The 20607-nt window shown below is 41.4% G+C and overlaps 1 protein-coding gene across 26 annotated transcripts in view; it reads right to left on the bottom strand.

The window, feature by feature from the left end:
• EPB41L3 (erythrocyte membrane protein band 4.1 like 3) overlaps window positions 1-20607 on the bottom strand; it is a 231978-nt gene that overhangs the window by 81932 nt on the left and 129439 nt on the right. For 25 of the 26 annotated variants that reach the window (XM_059409235.1, XM_059409240.1, XM_059409237.1 and 22 more), the window contains exons 2-3: window positions 7308-7507; window positions 2899-3096 (exon numbers count right to left, since the gene is read on the bottom strand). In XM_059409235.1, the coding sequence (XP_059265218.1) occupies window positions 2899-3096; window positions 7308-7496 (387 nt within the window). In that variant the 5' untranslated portion in view covers window positions 7497-7507. The remainder of the gene's footprint in view (window positions 1-2898; window positions 3097-7307; window positions 7508-20607) is intronic. The other variant, XM_059409241.1, reaches the window with a different exon arrangement.

Here is a 20607-nt window from a genome sequence, read left to right as displayed (position 1 = left end):
GGAGAGCAAAACTGAAGGACACCTTCCCCAGGGCAATGTTTTTCAACACCATTTACCTACTATACCCCAAGCACCCTGCCAGCCAAGGTTTTATGTTCCCCAGTTTCCATCTAAAATCAAGAGTCACTTTGAATATGTGTTTTCAGCTATATCTTGTTGCCGCCTCGAGAACATCGCTGATTCACAATCTGTTTTTCAACGAGTCAGTAACAAAGAAATCCATTTCACTTTACCGTGCCCAAATTTCTCTGTTTTCTCCACAAGTATGTCAGTCAGTAGTGACCAAGTTTTCCTCTACTACCAATGTCTGTTGTAAAACTGAAAATATTCTGCTGGCCAAGGATTTTGTGTCCCAGAGAAAAGAGAATTACTCTTAATTCTTTTTTTTTTTTTTTTTAAGATTTCTTTATTTATTGGACAGAGAGATCACAAGTAGGCAGAGAGGCAGACAGAGACAGAGAGGGGGAAGCAGGCTCCCCACTGAGCAGAGAGCCCAATGTGGGACTCGATCCCAGGACACTGAGATCCTGACCAGAGCCAAAGGCAGAGGCTTAGTCCACTGAGCCACCCAAGCGCCCCTGTTAATTCTTAAGAATCTATCAACTTCAGGGCCACCTGGTGGATCAGTCAGTTAAGTGTCCACCTTCGGCTCAGGTCATGATCCTAGGGTCCAGGGACCAAGCCCTGTTTTGGGCTCCCTGCTCAGCAGGAAACCTGCTTCTCCCTCTCCCTTTGCCCTCCCACTCCACACACACACTTGTGCTCACTTTCTCTCTCTCAAATAAATAAAATCTTAAAAAAAAAAAAAATCTCAACTTTATAAAAAAAATTATAAAAGAAAATAACTGACCAGCCTTGCCATGTCACTCAAAATGTTCACAGTGACATTAAAAGGAACACTGAATTAAATCCAAAATTAACTACAACATAAAAATTCTGAACTCAACAACACAGATTATGTCCCTAATACATTAGAAGCTTGGGCTGTAAATTAAGTTTAGCCACGCGATCAATACTTCATGTATATCACTCAGCCCTGAGGCATCTATTCCCCCACACAAAACACTATAAACGTTTAGATTCTCCTTTAGAAAGTTCTGGTAGCCATGACTAGACAATGGCCAGGTCAACCTGTTTATTCCATTAATAATACAATCGACAGAATGACTTGTCTCAAAATTTAAAAAAAAGCTTCACTTAGATCAATTTTTCCCGAAAGTGGATCCACCCTGGCAAAGTACAATCTCTCTCATGGCTACAAAAGTCCTTTAAGCTTCAGAGTAAAACCCAGGTGGGAGTACATTCCTGGATCTCCCAATTTCAAGAATAAAGCTCTCAATCAGTAACCGGACACTCTGAGGTCAAAAATCCGCCGAAGCCAAAGCCAAAAAAAAAAAAAAAAAAAAGTCAAAGATGGATCTGTGCATGGCACGCCTTAGACAGGACCTTCGGAACATGCTTTGCCCTCCATGCCACAGCCCATCAGTATTTGTCAGGTGACAGGGAGACAACAATTAATTAATTATATGATACAGTAACTTTAATATACGATACAGTAACTTTTGATCTAAGAATTTCTTTTCAAAAATTTTTTTCCTCTATGTTCCTGCAAATTAGTAAACCAATCCCATCCTACCATCAATGGCAAGATCAACATGAAATGGATTTGAATCTTATGATCCAAGAAAATGACTGGGTGCAGGAAGGCTTTACACGAAACAGAACAGGAATGAGGAGGGAGTGCAGAGAAAGCAGAAAGGAGAGAGAAGCAAGGGAAATCGGGTGGGCTTGGGGCTGGTGGGGTCTTCGGAGGACTAGAAAGGCACGATGACACATGTACACTGCCTGTGGCGCCCGGGAGAGCCTCGGGCACACAGAGCAGAAGAGGTGCCCCGCGTAGACACGTGATGGGAGGAGCTGGGGGGAAGGGCGGCGTGACGTCTGCATGGCCAAGGGCAGGCAGCTGACGTGGGAGGCATAAGCTCTTGGGATAAAAACACACCAGACAGTGGCTAACTGAACATGATAAAAAGAAAAAGGAAACGTTCAACCTGAAACTAAATCACCTTGCCGAAAGAGCAAACTGTCCCCTTCCAGCCACAGGGAGAAGGTGCTATGGCTCGCTCACACCCAGACCCGCTCCTGTGGTTTCAGTTCAGGTCCTTTATGTGTTCTCCGTGACACAGGGAGAAGCCACCCATCTCCCCTGCTACGGACGGGTTTGTGTCGCTCTCCTCTGTTAACCTGGCTGTGCTAACCATCTCTGATGAAACTCATTCAACTGCTCTTCCGAGAGGGATTTTCGCGTTCTTTGCAAAAGAACAAAGGATAGTAGACCCTTTTACACTCAGACTGTACGCGATGTACATTTAAAAAATGACTCTAAGAGGAGGACAGTCACGGTTCAAATGATCCTACCAATCTACCAAGGCTATGTACAGAAATTTACAAGTTCTTACCAATTAAAAGTTGCAATGATGCAAGTACAAAAGATACTATTAAATAACTTAAAGTAGAAAAATGAAATTATCTGAATAGAAGAAGTAAAACTACTCAAGTAGAAAAAGTAAATTCATTGAAATGATAGCTCATAAGATATTAAAGAAAAACTTGATTTTTGAAGGCCCCCATTTATTTATCCTACCATGGAAAGTGTTGGAAATTTTTTTTTAATTAAGATTTTTCTTTTGATTGTACCATTTCGTAGACGTTATAAGTTCTTTCAGTAATTTGATTTCCTATTAGAGACTCTGGGAAGAATTTTGTATTGAAAAACGGACTGAATAACTTTCCAGGGTTCTGAAAACAAGAATGCATCTTCTATGTCTTATACCAACACTCTCCAGTTCTCAATATTTGGACCCCCCCGCCCCCCCCAAAATTTAAATATGCACTTACCTCCACGTCACAGGTGTATTCTGACCCATCTAGAAGTATCACTTTGCACTGCATGCTTTTAGGCTTTTTGACAATCTTTAATGGAGATCGAGATAGCTTACTGCTAGATGACTTTTGAGAAAGTTTATCGTCTTCCAGTTGCTGATACTCTAGCTGTTTCGCAGCCCCGGCAGCGAATTCCCGTTCCTTGTCAGTGACCTGTGAAGAGCAAACAACGAACAGAGATCACTGCAAGACAGGAAATAAACACTGCATTGCTCAGGCAAGAGCAGAACCCTGTAGACATAGACTTTCCTAAGGAGGAGAGGTCTAGATCAGGAGACTGTGAATGGACATTTACGTATACACAGATATTTATCATGCTAATGCTTTCACCTACATAACTTTTGCCATTTAAATCTACCAGTGGGGCTTCATTTCAGTTTGACTTGAGGGTTTAATTTAGAAACACGGAGTTAGCAAGTGCCATCAACACTTCACTAAGCAAAGGGGGATACAAATGGACTCTTGACTTTTTGAAAAGGCACTATTAGCCAGCACCGTCTTTAAATCATTTAGATTTTATCCACTGCACTCTATTTCCTTCATTCACTGGATCCTTCTATATTCTATGACCCACATCACTCCATATACATAGAAGATATCTGATCAACTTTAAGGCCTGGAGAGCTACAAGTATTAATCTTCTCAGTAATGTTACAACTATTAAAATATCTGATTCTGCTCTAAATCAATTCAATGAAGCCAGCAGCACTGAAATTCATTACAAAGTAATCCTCCTTTGTCCATTTCCCCTGTCACTGTAATGAACCAGTGTAAGAGCAGATCAAATCTGTCCAAAAGCTTTAATCTGCTTTCAAAGCACAGCAACGGAGCCCAGGCTAGACTAAGAATTGGCAGACGATGTCCTAAGGAATAGTTAAATTCTCCCTTGAATCAATAAATACGCCTGGAAATCTCTCTGTGCCGAGACAGTGTCACCTCCTTCTTTAATCTATGTCTGTTTACATACACGTATTACATTAAGTACAATTGACACAACATTACACATAGTGTCACTTGTCCAAAATAGTGATTAAACACCCTATGCATTATGTTGTGCTCACCACAAGTGTAGCTAGCATCTGTCACCATACAATACTTTCTTCTATTAAATAAACACCATTGGTATTAATGTGCAAATTCAACTCATGGGCCAGACTATCATTTTCACTAGTCTGCAAATGAACACTGACAGACCAAAGAAAGACATGTTGTGAAATTCAATTTATGCCCCTTGAGTGAGCTTGAATTTTCTTCTCTCATAAACATACTATCCTCCTAGTAGCTAAAAAGTACATGATTTTGACAATAAACATTTACTTAGGTTTCTCACTTCAACTTTTTTTTCTTATTAGTGACTACAATTTTATGATGCTCTAATCACAAAATTATCTTCTGGTATATATTTATTTTGGATTTTAGGTATGGATTTCTGTGCTCATAAAGGCATTTTCTATCTGGTTTTTCCCTTTGGATTATAAAAACAGTCCCTTCCTCCACTACTTCATAGAGGAATTCAGAGCAAAGTTGTGTGAAGTTCTTTAGAATAAAAAGACCAATTTGCTGAGTGAAGAGACCATGAAAAGAACTGAAAAAACAACTTCAAAGGCCAGAATCGTTGAGAAGGCTAGAGGTAGCTAAAACAAGTAAATAAAAGAAAACCTGCTCTACCAACTTGGTCCAACTTTTTTGGGGGGGAGGGGGTGACTATTAGTCTTTCATATCCAAGTATTAAAATAGTGCTGCAAAAAAGTCAAACAATTTTGGCCTTAAGCTAGTTGAAGAAGTTTGGTAACCTTGGAATTTTTTTTTTTCCTTAAGATTTCTTTATTTTACTTAGAGCAAGGAAGAACAAGCTTGGGGGGAGGGGCAGAAGGAGAAAGAGAATCTCAAACAGATTCCCTGACGAGGACAGAACTAGACACAGAGCTCAATCTCACAATCCATGACCTGAGCCGAAATCTAGAGTCGGCTGATTACCTGAACTACCCAGGTACCACAAAACCTTGGAATTTTATATCATATATTTGCTAAGTGCTTCTAACTTACATAAGACTTTAGCACTTTTTTAAAGGTTTATTTATATTAGAGAGAGAGAATGAGTTGGGAAGGGCAGAAGGAGAAGGAGAAAGAGAATCTTAAGCTCCAAGACTTGGGGAGGGGGGGCTCGATCTCAGGACCTTAAGAGCACGACCTGAGCTGAAACCAAGAGTCAGATATTTTATCAACTGTGCCACCCAGGCGTGCCAAGATTTCTGCACTTTTAATTCACATTTTCATCTCATCCCAGGCAAAGTCAACAGAAGCTATGTTTTTATTTAAACCTCACTACCCGGAATCAACTTTTACTCTGTATTGGGGAAGATGAAATTTCATTTTTCCTCTAATAAAATCTGTATGAGACAAAGCTTTCTGGGCTCATTTTAGGTCAACTCCAGGCACCCCTGAAACCACCAGCACTCAAAGGGAGGTGTTGTTTCCAAAAACGCTTAAAGCACAAACCCCATCACTGCGCCTCTCACGCATCTATTTTCAACAGCTTGAGGAGACCAAGGACCTCAAATGAAACATCCACTACGGTCACATATAATTCATTACAATTAAAAAATATCAGTATCAATGCTTTCGGCAACTCCTCTGTTTCATGGAATCCTCATGACAGCTCTGGGAGGCAGACATCCAGGTCTCCTCACCCTCATTTACACATGGGAGAGAAAAGGGCAAGGGCACAGTCTCCACAATTCCCCGTAAAACGATAGCCTGGAATTCAAATCTGGCCAAGCCCATGCTTTCATCGTCACGGACTACCAAAACGTACTTCACCTCCAGCATAACTGGGATCCTAGTATGAATCAAAGAAGCCCAGAGCAGAAAAACCTGAGAAAACGGTCTTTTCTGATCCCTTCATCTTGTGAATGAGGAAGCGGAGGCTCAGAGGCTGATTGTGTTCTCTGAGATCTCTGAGGTAACTAAAATACCCGGGGAAGAGGCAGGAGTCACTGGTCCTCCTGACTCCTCAGCCAGCTACCTTCCCCTCAGAGTGCTTTAGTATCATCTCTCTCATTTTGTTTCAGACATCTGAAAATAAATACAGAAAATAAAATACATGTATCACATCACGTCTTGGTCCAGAAATTCTTTCTTCTGAACAATTATCTCCCACTCTCACATTATTTCATTACAGAGTTAAGAGGAAAGAACGGGGAGGAAAAAAATACCCAGCCTAGTAATTGTAAGTTTCTGAAGATTTAAAAACAATCAAAACACCACCATCCCCATATCTCAAAAAATAAATAAATGAATGAATGAATGAATGAATGAATGAAAGAAATAAAGAAAGAAAGAAAAGGTAAAGGAAAACCGTGATGACAACAATGGCTCCTTAGATTTTGTTTAATAAGTTGGAAGGATGACCTCCAGCTCCCCATCGTGAAACATTTTAGATCAGACACAGCATCTATCTACAGAACATGAAAATAAATGTTATTTTGAATACTGCTTCAAAGCAGAACATAAATACCGGGGAGAAAAGAAATAATCAGGTTGTAAACGTAGTTTGATGTTATAATACTGTGTTGTGCCTTCCAAAGAATTTCACTAACACGCTGATTTCGTGTCTCTTCTCTCAAGGTCTTCTATAATTTCTAGCTTGACACATATACTTCCAACTTAGAAAAAGGGCAATCATTTGCAGGGACTCCCAGATTTGCTTACCATAGCATGAGTGGATACCCTGACACATGTTCATTTCAGGTTTGAAGTTTCAAGCCAAAATACTTTAAATATGGATTCATTCAAAGCCCAAGTATAGGCCACACTATTTGGTATGAAAGCTTCTAAAAGAAATAGTCACATTACCTGTGACAACTGAACTATGACTCAATTATAGAGTTGAACACACACGCACCTGAGGGAGGGAAAGGAGACCCACCTGAACATTCACTCGAAGTAGCTGGCAACATCAGGATCAGAGTGACCCCTGGGAAGAATTAAAAGAACTCAAACTCCAGCCTGAATAAAAATTAGGAGGCTATTTAAAGCCATTGGCGTGGTGTCTAACCTTCCCAGATAAAACCAATAACCTGCCACCGAGATTTCAGTGTGGGTTTAAGTGCTTTAATCAAATGAAGGCGTTACCAAGCAAGGTTGTGGAATGTCATTCACTGAAAGTCTTAAAACAGCATAAATTCCCATCTGTCTGGGGCCAGAAGGGGAAAACAGATGACCCCTCATAGTTCCCCCTAGTGCTAGGAGACCAAGGTCAGCCCAGACCCTAGCAAAGGTCAGTAAACATTCCTGAAGTGGTTTTCTGGGTGATGCCAGCAGGTGCGAGGGACCAGGTTGGCAGCCTGGGTCCTGGGGCTCACCTCCTTCCTCACGGGGGTGCTGTGTGCTGCGGCCTGGAACTGCTCTAGGGCCTGGTGCTGCTCCTCGCCGCTGGGTTCGGGCCCCGGCCCCTGCGGCGCCCCTGTGTGCCCCTGCGCCCCCACCGCCTCCTGGGGCTCGGCCTCCTGCTCCGGCTTGGATTCCGAGTCTGAGCCAGATTCGGTCGTCATGGTTGATTGTTCTGCAAACAAAAAATGTCAAGGTCCCATCAGTTGGTGTAATTACCTTCACAAAAACTAGGCACAAAACCAGGATGCTACGGGGAAGGGCTACACAGGACCACAGTCAAAAAAGGGAAACATACAGGCAATCCAACAGGATCCTTCATACTGCACAACCCTAACAGACAATGTCCATTTACCGCAAAGATAGTTCAAAAAATCAACATTTAACTAGAAGTCAACACTTATTTTTAAGAATCCCAGGTTTTACTCCTATTAGATTTTTGCCACAGATGGCCAGTCAAATATGTAGATGACTATATATCTTAGACACATTTAATTTCAGAGCAATGAATCTTCTGCATCAGCTGGATCTCCATCTGGGAAGGATAATCTAATAACAGAAACCATTTTCTCTTTCCCTCTCCCTTCCTATCTCTACCCAGAGCCCCTGCTCTGCCTCTGGAACCCCTGAAACCCACCATCCTTGCATGAGCAAGCGCCCTTCCTCTGCTTTCTCAGAATCCTGCCCGCCCTTTTTGAGTGAACAGTGACAAAGGCAAAGTCAAAGCAAAGGCTTTGCTGGTGACGTGGAATGGGTCCCACACTGGACAAGCCCTAGGCAGGGCTGCAGGGAGGCTGGGAGCCTCACCTCTCCCTCCGTCACCAGTGAAAAGTTGCAGCTTCTTCCGGACTTCCTCCTGTTCCCCCTGACAGTTCAAAGAGGAGTTTGTCTCAGCTAATGAGGGATTCACATGACATAGCTTAATATATTATATAATAATCTTTTCTTACACCAGAAAACACCTTCTAAAATAGAACCACCATCTTGTAATAGTTTGCTAGTCAAGACACTTCAGTATTTTGTGCCTTAGTTTCCACATGTGTCAAATGAGGGAATGGAACCTAACCATAACCAAAGAACTTACTTCCTGGGGGCTCCTTCCTCCCCCTCTTAATGGGCATGCCACTATGCTTATAGCAGTTTTTTGCCAAAAACAGCAAGACAGGAGCCGTGCCGGTGGCTACCATGTCATTTTAAGTCATTTCTTATCTTAGGTAGATGACAGCTATTTCAAAAACAAATATCCCAGACTGTCATATGATTTCCCTTCCTAATTTTATGGTAAAAATATCAGGAAAAAAGGGCTAGTGTAACACTCTAAGCAAATGATACACCCGTTAGTATAATACGGAATTATGCAAAATACTACTCCATAGCAAAATCACCATTTAGTTCTGTTTTCGCAACACGGGCTGGAGAATGTTTAATAACTTCAAGAAGAGGGAGCATACAAATACCAATCTATGTCATAAGCTAAATGCTACATCCATGTTTCCAACCTACAATCCTATTTACAATCACCAGTCATCCTTTCTGTTGACTAAAAGACATAGCAACTTGGCATGTGCTCAGTTGCCCAAAGCCTATGTAAATATCAAGACCAAACACTAAACAAGATAGTGATCCAAATAAAATGAACACATTTTCTTTTTTCCTTTTATGTTTTAGATTTTTAAGCAAATCTTCAAAGTAAATATTATATTCCCTTTTGTATGCTTTTACTAGAAAGCATTAAGTCCACAGAAAAAACAGAGAGAAGGAAAGGTGGTATTATGGTGTAATCCAGAGCCTACAATCAAATTCAACCTTTTAGAAGGGAAAGGGTAAATTTTAATAGTCAATTCAATTTGCTAAACTCTCAATTAAGTGCCAAATGTAAGTCAAGCACTGCCTATGGCTTAGAAACAGAAATAAATATGTTTTTAAGGTTTTTTTTTTTTTTTTTTAAGATTTTACTTATTTAACAGAGACAGCATAAGCAGGGAGAGTAGAAGAGGGAGAAGCAGGTTCCCCACTGAACAGGGAGCCTGATGCAGGACTTGGTCCCAGGACCTTGAAATCATGACCTGAGCCAAAGGCAGTCACTTAAGCAACTGAGCCACCCAGGTGCTCCAAATCAGAAGTAAATATATTTTAATCCAACCCCTCTCCTCACCCCAAGGACAATACATTTTCTCCATCTTCCTTATTGTAATTAAACATTGTTTAAGCTGGCATTCCTTCACCCAGCTTGAGACCATAGCAAGTTGAGGTCAGGTGATGAGGTCTGGACCAATGAGAAAAGAGAGAATATGTTTGCAGTGTTTAGGTCATCTTCATAAAGGCAAGGGCACATGCCCAAGGTTTCCTTTCCTCATTGGCTCGGAAAAAACTGATCTACCTGCTCACCACAGATTCAGTCATGGAGGCCTCAAATTCAGAAGGATGCCACGGCCACCCCTTCCAACCTGGGCCCCTGGATGAACTCACGGAGCACAGCTCAACTGCTCTGGACTGTTCCAGAAATTCATTTGTCTTCCTTGAACCTCACTATGCTTTCTCAGGGCCAATCTAATACATATTCTCCAGAATAAAATTCTACCAAAATATAGTCATGCTCTAAGGGTTCCCATCTCCTTAAAACAAATAGCCTTCCGTCCATCTCACATTCTCCATCAGCTAGACCATATTTCTCTGCTTTCCACTTACAGCTTCTCAAAAAAATTTGTTGAAATATAGAAGAGCAAATGATGGAGAATAAAGAAGCTGAGCAAAAGAGAGACAAACTACTACTGGACCACAAGGGGAGAATTTGAGGGAGAAGCAATACCGTAAGATGAAACAGTATTAGAATAATTGGGATTCCAGAATAATAATAATATTGGAGTATACTGGAGCAAGTTATAGTAGAAATTTAGTACGGTAAAGGGAACAAGCATCAAAATCTAGGAGGCCGAGATAACCCCCCTCAAAATCAATAAAAATAGGTCCACACCCCATCATCTAATAGTAAAACTTACAATTCTTAGTGACAAAGAGAAAATCCTGAAAGCAGCTCAGGACAAGAAGTCTATAACATACAATGGTAGAAATATTAGATTGGCAGCAGACTTATCCACAGAGACCATGCAGGCCAGAAAGAACTGGCATGATATAGTCAGAGCACTTATTGAGAAAAATATGCAGCCAAGAATACTATATCCAGCTAGGCTATCACTGAAAATAAGAGAGAAAAAAAATTAAAAAGAGAGATTAAAAAGCTTCCAGGACAAACAAAAAATTAAAAGAATTTGCAAACACCAAACTAGCCCTATAGAAATACTGAAAGGGGTCCTAAAGAGAAAGCCTAAAAGTAGTAGACCGCAAAGGAAAAGAGACAATACACAGTAACAGTCCCCTTACAGGCAATACAATGGCACTAAATTAATCTCTCTCAATAGTTACCCTGAATGTAAATGGGCTAAATGCCCCAATCAAAAGACACAGGGTATCAGAATGGATAAAAAATCAAAAGCCATCAATATACTGTCTATAAGAAACTTATTTTAGACCCAAAGACACCCCCAGATTTAAAGTGAGGGGGTGGAAAACAATTTACCTTGCTAATGGACATCAAAAGAAAGCTGGGGTGACGATCCTTGTATGAGATAAATTAGATTTTAAGCCAAAGACAACAATAAGAAATGAGGAAGGACACTATATCATACTCAAAGGGTCTGCCCAACAAGAAGATCTAACAATTTTAAATATCTATGCCCCTAACATGGGAGCAGCCAACTATATAAACCAATTAATAACAAAATCAAAGAAACATATCGACAATAATACAATAATAGTAGGGGACTTTAACACCACCCTCATTATAAATGGACAGATCATCCAAGCAAAAGATCAGCAAGGAAATAAAAGGCTTAAATGACACACTGGACCAGATGGGCATCACAGATATATTCAGAACATTCCACTGCAAAGCAAGAGAATATACATTCTTCTCTAGGGCACGTGGAACATTTTCCAGAATAGATCACATCCTGGGTCACAAATCAGGTCTCAACTGGTACCAAAAAATTGGGATCATTCCCTGCATATTTTCAGACCACAATGCTCTGAAGCTAGAACTCAACCACAAGAGGAAAGTGGGAAAGAACTCAAATACATGGAGGCTAAAGAGTATCCTACTAAAGAATGAATGGGTCAACCAGGAAATTAAAGAAGAATTGAAAAAATTCATGGAAATAAATGAAAATGAAAACACAACAGTTCAAAATCTGTGGAACACAGCAAAGGTGGTCCTGAGTGGAATGTATATAGCAATACAAGACTTTCTCAAGAAACAAGAAAGGTCTCAAGTACACAACCTAACCCTACACTTAAAGAAGCTGGAGAAAGGGACATGTGCACCCAAATGTTTATAACAGCAATGTCCACAATAGCCAAACTATGGAAAGAACCTAGATGTCCATCAACAGATGAATGGATAAAGATGAGGTATATATGTACAATGGAATACTATGCAGCCATCAAAAGAAATGAAATCTTGCCATTTGCAACAACGTGGATGGAACTAGAGGGTATTATGCTAAGTGAAATAAGGCAATCAGAGAAATACAATTATCATATGATCTCCCTGATATGAGGAATCTGAGAGGCAGAGAGGGGAGTTTGTGGGGTAGGGACGGCAAAAATGAAACAAGATGGGATAGAGAGAGAGAGACAAACCGTAAGAGATGTTAATCTCACAAAACAAACTGAAGGTTGCTGGGAGGGGGAGAGATAGGGTGGCTGCGTGATGGACATTGGGGAGGGTATGTGCTGTGGTGAGTGCTGTGAAGTGTGTAAGCCTGACGATTCAAAGATCTGCACCCATGGGGGCAAATAATACTTTATAAGTTAATAAAAATAATAAAAAAATTTTTGTTGACCTCACTGTCTTCTACTTCCTCCCTTCCCCTCTCCCTGCAAGGACTCCAGTCTGACCCCCACTGAGGTGAACAGCGCCACGGACCACACACACTTTTCTGTCCTCATCTCATTTCACCTATTAGCAGCCCCGGCCCAGATGATGAGAATTTCCTTGTCAGCAGGTTTCCCTCCCTTGGGGTTCATAACACACCACACCGCCCAGTTTTTCTCCTATCTCTCAGGCTATACCTCCTCATTCTCTTTTATAGACTACTCCTTATCCAGCCTCGACAAGTGGGAATCTCCTGGAAAACTCCGTTCAGGCTCTCTCCTCTTCTCACTTGGTATTTTCTCCCAGCTAATGCTATGCTTTCCCAGGGCTTTAAATACCTCCAGAAGCCAAGTGCTTATAGACTCATACCTCTGGTCTGAACCTCTGTTCTGAGGTTTAAAACCCAACTGCCCACTTGACATTCCTCACTGACAGCTCACAAGTACCTCTAGATTTTTCTCTCCCAAGTCCGTTCCTCTCTTCCCTCTCCTTCCTCACTGCACTAAATGGCAATGCCATTCCTTTAAGTTAGAATTCCAGAAATCAGCCCTGAGATTTTCTTTTCCTTACTTTCTCTAATATAGGATGTAAAGTTTTGCAAAATATATAATTTTGCACATATATATGCAAATACCTATATAAAAATATAGATTTCCAAACTATATCTTGATTTGGTCCCCTGCCAACATGCAAGCTATCATTTCTTTCCTGAACTCCCTAATAAACCTCCTCTTCCCTGTCTATTCCTGCCCATTTCTATTCTGATCTTAATAAAACATAAATCTAGTCATAGCACTCATGTTAATAGCTTCCCAATGTGTTTGAAGAAAAATCCAAACTCTTAATTGCCATGGCCTTCCAGCACAAGCCTAGGCCTCAACACCGGATCCATGCCCAGTGGCAGTGCCTACCCGTCTCTCCCACAATGGTCTGGCCACATGATCTCCATTTAGTTGGCAAAGCCCAGCAAGATTTTCTGCCTCTAGGTTTTTTAGACATGGTATTCTCTGTGAGAACATTCTTTCCTGTGCTCTTCAAGTGGCCAACTCCCCATTCCTCAAGTGTCAGCTTGAGAGAGGCATTCCCTTTTTACATAGCTACTCTACATGTGGTGCCAGTAGCAACACAGTACCTGGACCATCGTAGGTATTTGAATAATTATTTGAAGAACTAATAAAACAACCCCATTATCATCATATCCACCTATATACATGAATGTGTAATAACTGTTCCTTATAGTCTTTAAGCTTTGTAAAATCTCTCAAGTGAGAAAAAGTAGGCTTTTCTATATTTAATGGAAAAGAGAACTCAGTTACAACTTTCAGAGCTGAAATCTCCCTACAAGTAATAGATGCTATCTTGGTCTGATCACATGCTAATGCTTTTACCAGCAGGTCAACGGGTTTTCCAAAAACTCAAAAAGAAAATATTTAAGTGGTTTAGAGAATCTCTGTTAAGAGTACCCAAAGAGTCATGAAATCATAAAATAAAAAAATAAAATGCAAATGACTAATAAAAAAAAAGTACATTTTTAAAAGATGCTTAAGGGCCCCTGGGTGGCTCAGTCAGTTGGGTGTCTGCCTTCAGCTCAGGTCATGATCCCAGGGTCCTGGGAATCCCAGGTTGGGCTCCCTGTTCCATGGGGAGCCTACTTCTCCCTCTGTCTCTCTCTCTCTCTAATGAATAAATAAAACCTTTAAAAACTGTTTAATTTTCTTTCCCAAAGGGCAGTTCTTGCATAGAAATCATATTTTTTAAAATGTTGGCTACCTTCGATATCTCATATTTTCTATGAGTATCATATTTGAGATTTCCTATCATCTGTGTTTCGGCAAATAGCTCTAACTTAATAATTAGATGTCAAAATGGTTACTGAAGCAAAACCAGAATCACATCTCAAAATATGAACATTTTAGTTCATTTCACTTTAAAATCTCTGTACAATCTTTATAGCTCTAATACGTGAAAAAAATCAGCAGCAAATGAGTTGTCATGTGTTAGGGTGGATGACAGACAATTTCTTTGGCCTCCTGTTTCCTCTTCCATGAAACAAGGGGTTCAGCCTGGAAATTAGTGATGACTGAGTGCGGTGGGTGTGGGGAAGGGAGTGGAAGACCCCAAACTCGAGATCTTCTCACGGTTTGTCTTCTTACAGAAGTCTCCCACCTCTTTCATGACCTTCTTTCAGTCTCCTTGTCTTTGTAAACATTAGAAGTTTTTACACAAATGTGGTTTTAGTACAGACTTCCCTGGGATGGATGTTTCCGTGCACTCCAAACTTTAAAACGCTGTCCAATGCATGTTAAAACAGGAATCTTTCTAAACACAGGACCTTAATTAATAAATAAACATGAACTAAAAGAGAAAGATCAGTACAAAAACATCCCAATATTGAGTGTCAGTGTTATTATGCTGTCATGAAACCATTCTGCGACCTGCTTTTCTCTTTGATTTCATGACTTGTCCCTAAGGCAGACTGCCCACTCTACAAAAGCCGAATAAAAATGCAAAAGAGAACCCAGCAACCACCTATCAACTATATAAATAAAATAACCTACCATTATTTTCTACCCACAAACATGCCATATGATACCTTACCTGTCATAGATAACATAAGTCACAGAACCTCAAACCTTGAATAAACACCAATGCACTTGTCAAATATTAACGAAGCATATTATTTTCCCCAGCACTACATGCATAATATAATGAATGAAAATCATTGCCGTTTCTTGACTAATTGTAATAAAATAAAGCTTTCATGGTGGCTGAGAGATGGTAGAGCAATAAACCTTAAAAATGTAAGGCTTCTTCATTCTGGAGTCTCAAGAGAATCCATACGTAACTCCACATATCTGAAAGGGCGTCATACTGTACCTAGAGGTAATGAGCATCGACAGACTACATCGGTAAATCCAGTTTCCAAAAGGTTTAGGTCTTCTTCCCTACCCATGCGCCGATACAAGCGAGTGAGGAACTGATTTTTAAATGGCAAACAATTAAAAACGTAAGCATCTAAATATAGCACTTTTAGCTTTAACTCATTATTTTCATAATTTTAGAGTGGACACTTCTAGTCTTGTACCCAAATGCCAAAACATTTTCTTAAAGCACATTTGTAGGATATTTGCACTGCCTTGTTTTTGTTTGTTTGGCTTTTTTTTTTTTTTAAGATTTTTATTTATTTGACAGACAGATCACAAGTAGGCAGAGAGGTAGGCAGAGAGAGAGAGGAGGAGGAAGCAGGCTCCCTGCTGAGCAGAGATCCCGATGTGAGGCTTGATCCCAGGACTCTGGGATCATGACCTGAGCTGAAGGCAGAGGCTTTAACCACTGAGCAACCCAGGCGCCCCTTGTTTGGCTCTTCTTATGCTCATTCCTCGCTTTCCTGGATGACCTTTGCCACTTAAAGTTGCACACCTCCCTTTGCAGCTCACTAAACTCTACTGCTGTCCAACGTTCCCTCTTCTTCTCATATATTCACTTCGGATTAAACAGAGCTGTCAATGATTTCAGTTACTAGAAGCGAACACCATTGCTTGTAATTCTGAACAGAGACGACACATAATGTTTTGGCTTAAACTTTGCCCTTTCTTGAAACTAAGTTTACATTATCAGCTGGGTTCTACCTCAACTAAAAAACAAAGGCTTAGACTTCTGGAAACTCTGAAGCCTAAAAGTTGAAGTCAAGACTTTCTTTGAGTATTCCAGTAAGGGGGCAAGAGGAATCCTCCATTTTTTAAGAAACTGGCACTATATTCATGCCTCTCGCAGGGAGAGATTTAGTAAATGCCTCTCCCAGGGAGAGATTTAGTAAATGACTAAGAAATTAAGAAATAGTGATGAGCTTCCAAGGGGATCCACGCAGGTACGAATAAAGTCACAATCCCAATCCCCAGTTTGTTTCACCTATAAAAACTGGTCATGCCTTTGTTCCTTTTCACCTCTAATTTTCTATTCCATAGAAGAAAAAAAGTCAATTTCTCCTCATCTTTTCCACTTTTAGAAGTAGCATTGTAAAATCTCCATCTCCCAACTACATGACTGCTTAATTAGCTTTTCTATTCAAATTTACCTCCCTCTCTTGCTGATACTAAAATTCAGTCATATTAGAAGATACCAACCTACAGGGCACCTGGGTGGCTCAGGGGGTTAAAGCCTCTGCTTTCAGCTCAGGTCATGATCCCAGGGTCCTGGGATGGAACCCCACATCAGGCTCTCTGCTCAGCAGGGAGCCTGCCTCCTCCTCTCTCCTCTCTCTGCCTGCCTCTCTGCCTACTTGTGATCTGTCAAATAAATAAATAAAATCTTAAAAAAAAAGAAAAAGACACCAACCTAGCAAGGACTTCGTGCAGGAAAATGCTCAATGTACGTATCTGTCATTTATGCATAGAACAGGATTCCTACTGAATAATCAAGCACTTTCCAAAAACAAAAAACCAACCAAACAAAAAAAAAACCATCTTTATACTATTGACCTGTCTTCAGGGATTTAAGACTAAAATGGATGAACTTTTTTAAAAAAGCAAGCTTTTTTCCTCTTCTATTTCAAATATAAATTCATAGGAGAAAAGAGGCTAATATATAAATGTCAGTTATTTGTGACTACAGAATAGTATCCACCATCAATTGTGAGCCAACTATAAGATGGTACTATCCCCTGGCACTTCTACTGGATTCTGCCTATGAGTAGAAGAATAAGAAGACGACGACGACGAAGAGCCCTCATACCATCCATCTTAAAAAACAAAAACCACAGTCAAAGCAACAATACAGGAAAGCAAGTCAGCCTGCTCTTGGACTCACTTACACTCCACTCTTCTGAACCCACCACCCCTCCCCCTCCAGTGGGGAGAGAATGAGTCCTACCTCTTCATTATTCTTTAGAACCATGCTTTGGAAGGAACTGTTGTTCCACCTGGTCACCAACCACGCTCTCCCTCCCACTCACTCTTCAGAGTGTCCCCGATTATTCTAGGACACCTTACTAAGTAAGGTTACCAATAACTTCCCTACAAGCCAGTAAATCCCAGGTGACCTCCCTTCTCATCCTTGAATTCTCTGCTTTGGACACTCTTGATTTTCCTTCTACCTGTTCTGACTACCTTTTCTCATATCCCTTGGCCCCTTTATGGCCTGTTTCCCGTTTCCTTTCTAAATTTGCTGGCTCCTTGGGGTCCATCACATTCTCCATACCCTCTTTCTTGGAGAGCTCCTCCACTTCACTTCAAATATAATGACAACTACAAAATAAAATTCCTCAATTTGGAACCTCTCTGAGCTACAAATCCATATATACAATTCGACTTCCCACCTCGCTTACCTGGCTATCTCAGAGGCCCCTGAACTGAACACATTTCCTTCCAAACCCTTGATGCCCCGACACACTCTGCTCTACTGCAGTCTTCCCCACTTCAGTAGGAGGGTTTCCATCTGCGCGGCTGCTCACGCTAGGGATTGGAAGAGCGCCCCTCTCCTTACTCCCAATTCAGTCTACAATGTAGACTCCCAATGCCAGTCAACTGCACGTCTGGAATTGTGCGCAAAGGAAGAAGACAGCAGAGAGTTCTATCCAGAGGTTACTAACCAGACAAGGGCAGTGTGAAAAATCAGCAGAACTTACTTGTGTGAGAGCATGCGGTCTGCTGCGGCTGGAACATAAGGGGTGTGTGGGGAGTGTTGAGGGGCGACAAGACAAGCCAGGCGGAAGCCAGGTCCTGCAAGGCTGTCTGATCGGGCCAAAGAGATTTCGTGGCATTGCCCAGACCACTTCGCTGGTGGCCACAAGGATCACTAACATCAGAAGGGGGCAGCTGGACTTTTTCATTGTTTCAGCTCAAAATTAGGCCAATTTGATAAAGCAAGGAGGCCTCGATGGGGGCAACAGAAGATGAGTTACTCCTCAAAGCCTGAAACAATGGGATTCAGGACCGGCCCCTACCAAGTATCTTCAAAAACTTAACAGAGTTGAGATGCTGAGTGTTTCTGACTAGCAGCAGGGATGCTAGAGAGTTTTGTTTTGTTTTCTTTTTCTCAAATAAGCTTTTTGGCCATACTAACTTCAACTGTTACAAGCCAACGTACCAACTCCTATTGGCTGGCTTTATGATTATAGAAGCAGAAAGCTGGGATTTCTATGAAGATGACACCATCATTCAAAAATTACTTTTACCATGACGACTGCAAACCTTCCAGGATTACCAAGATCCATCTTTATGGAGACAAAAATGTCACGACAGCACATCTACAATTCAGAGTTGGGAATTTAAGAAACAAGATAAAAAAAAAAAAAAAAAAACCCACAGTCCCCTGCTTCAAGGAGTGTACACACTGACAGGTGACCCCCAAGAAGCAACCAACCACGGCGCCCAGGTTGTGAGAAGCCAGTCCAGAGAAGGGGGCTATCAACAAGCCTGCAGGGGTACAGAGGGTTTCCTCGGGAAAGAAGCCTCATCTGATAGAAAAATCATCACAAACCTTCTGTCCCAAGTGAAATGACTAGTTTTAAGCATTGGGTGCAAGTAAAAAAATCACAGGCTACTTCAGGAGGATAAAGGGAAATCAGGGATAAAACAAAGTGCAGGAGAGGCACCCTGCTGGGCCAGGAGGACACAAACTGGCCTCAAGGGGGCCACATGTTCTGTGACCTCAATGGAATATGTCTTCTCTTCTGTTCTAAAATTCTGAAATTCTAGGATTCCTGAGGGCTAGAGGTACTGCTGTATTAACATGAAATCTACAAAAATTCTGTCCTTGAAGATAAAAATGACAGGGGCGCCTGGGTGGCTCAGTGCGTTAAGCCTCTGACTTCGGCTCGGGTCATGATCTCAGGGTCCTAGGATCGAGTCCCGCATCGGGCTCTCTGCTTGGCAGGGAGCCTGCTTCCCTCTTTCTCTCTGCCTGCTGCTCTGTCTACTTGTGATCTCTCTGTCAAATAAATAAATAAAATCTTTAAAAAAAAAAAAAAGAAGAGGACAGATACTGATCTCACCCACGGGCCCCCAGGGCATAACTCAACTAGGGCAGGCAATCATGGCACTAGCAATAAAGCCTGCCGCCCCACCACCGCACCCTCAGCTGAAGGCTTCATTAACTGACTCAATTACGCTTTTCTCACTGAAGCAATACCCAGATTATCCGAAAAAGCTGAAGGAAACACTCTTCGTTTCTGTAATACTTCTGAGCAACCTGGTTTATTTTTGGTAAGCTTTCAGCTTTTCAAGCTCAAAAACGTTTAGAGCTAAGTGTGAAGCAGAGAAATTAACAAGTACCGTTTAGAATATAGACAGAGATGAGATTATGAGGATGTCCATCTTGTCAACATATCATTTTTCCTAATCCAATGGGTACCAAACATCGGGGCATAAAATCACACGTATCTCTGAAATACCAAGAATATTTGGTCATTCCCATAAGCCCTCTAAATACTTTTCAATAAATCAAAGAAGCAGCTGACTGCTATATATACTGGGGGGGGGGGGAGGCTTACATTAGCAAAGAACAGAGTTCAGGGATAGCAGTAATAAGAGAGGCAAATTCCCGAGAGGACAAACTACTCGCAAATTAAATCCATAAGAGAGGGTGGCAAGAGAACCAATTCAGGCTCTGTTCTAGGACGTCTGGATTGTGATCACTCTGACAAAAGCAGCTGAGTTCCCAAATGGGGTTTCCTGAACTCCAGAGGCTGGGGAAGAGTACCTTACAGGTCTGAGAATTTGTTCTGCTATTTTAAAGGGAAGTGTGCATTTATACCACCCTTACCAAGTTTCTTTCCTTTGGGTGGGAAATTTATAAGTTTAGAAATTCTGGCTACATCATTTCTTCATGCATTAATACATTCCTTGTTTCCTAAATAATTGGTCTGAGGCCTGGGGATACATCAGATAAAGACAAATGGGTGTCTGCTCTAATGAAGCCTATGTTCTAACTGAAGGGGGGAAAAACTGTCAGCGGCACATAGATGTTATTCGAGAATCCAATCTAAAGTAGATGGCGGCTGCTTACAGTGGGCAGTTAGGGAGGGCTTCTCCAAGGAGCGGTGTTTAAGTCAACATTCTGACATCAAGAAGCATCTGCCGGGGCACCTGGGTGACTCAGTGGGTTAAAGTCTCTGCCTTTGGCTCAGGTCATGATCTCAGGATCCCGGGATCCAGCCCCGTATCAGGCTCTCTGCTCAGCAGGGAGCCTGCTTCCTCCTCTCTCTCAGCCTGCCTCTCTGCCTACTTGTGATCTCTCTGTCAAATAAAATAAAATATTTAAATAAAAAAAAAAAAAGAAGAAGAAGCACCTGTCCTGTGAAGTCATCGGGGGTTGGAGAATACCTTCCAGACAGACTCATGTCC

This window comes from Mustela nigripes, chromosome 8 (assembly GCF_022355385.1).
Source record: "Mustela nigripes isolate SB6536 chromosome 8, MUSNIG.SB6536, whole genome shotgun sequence".
In the NCBI taxonomy this organism is placed as follows: domain Eukaryota; kingdom Metazoa; phylum Chordata; class Mammalia; order Carnivora; family Mustelidae; genus Mustela; species Mustela nigripes.
This window is presented reverse-complemented; position numbering and strand designations above follow the sequence as displayed.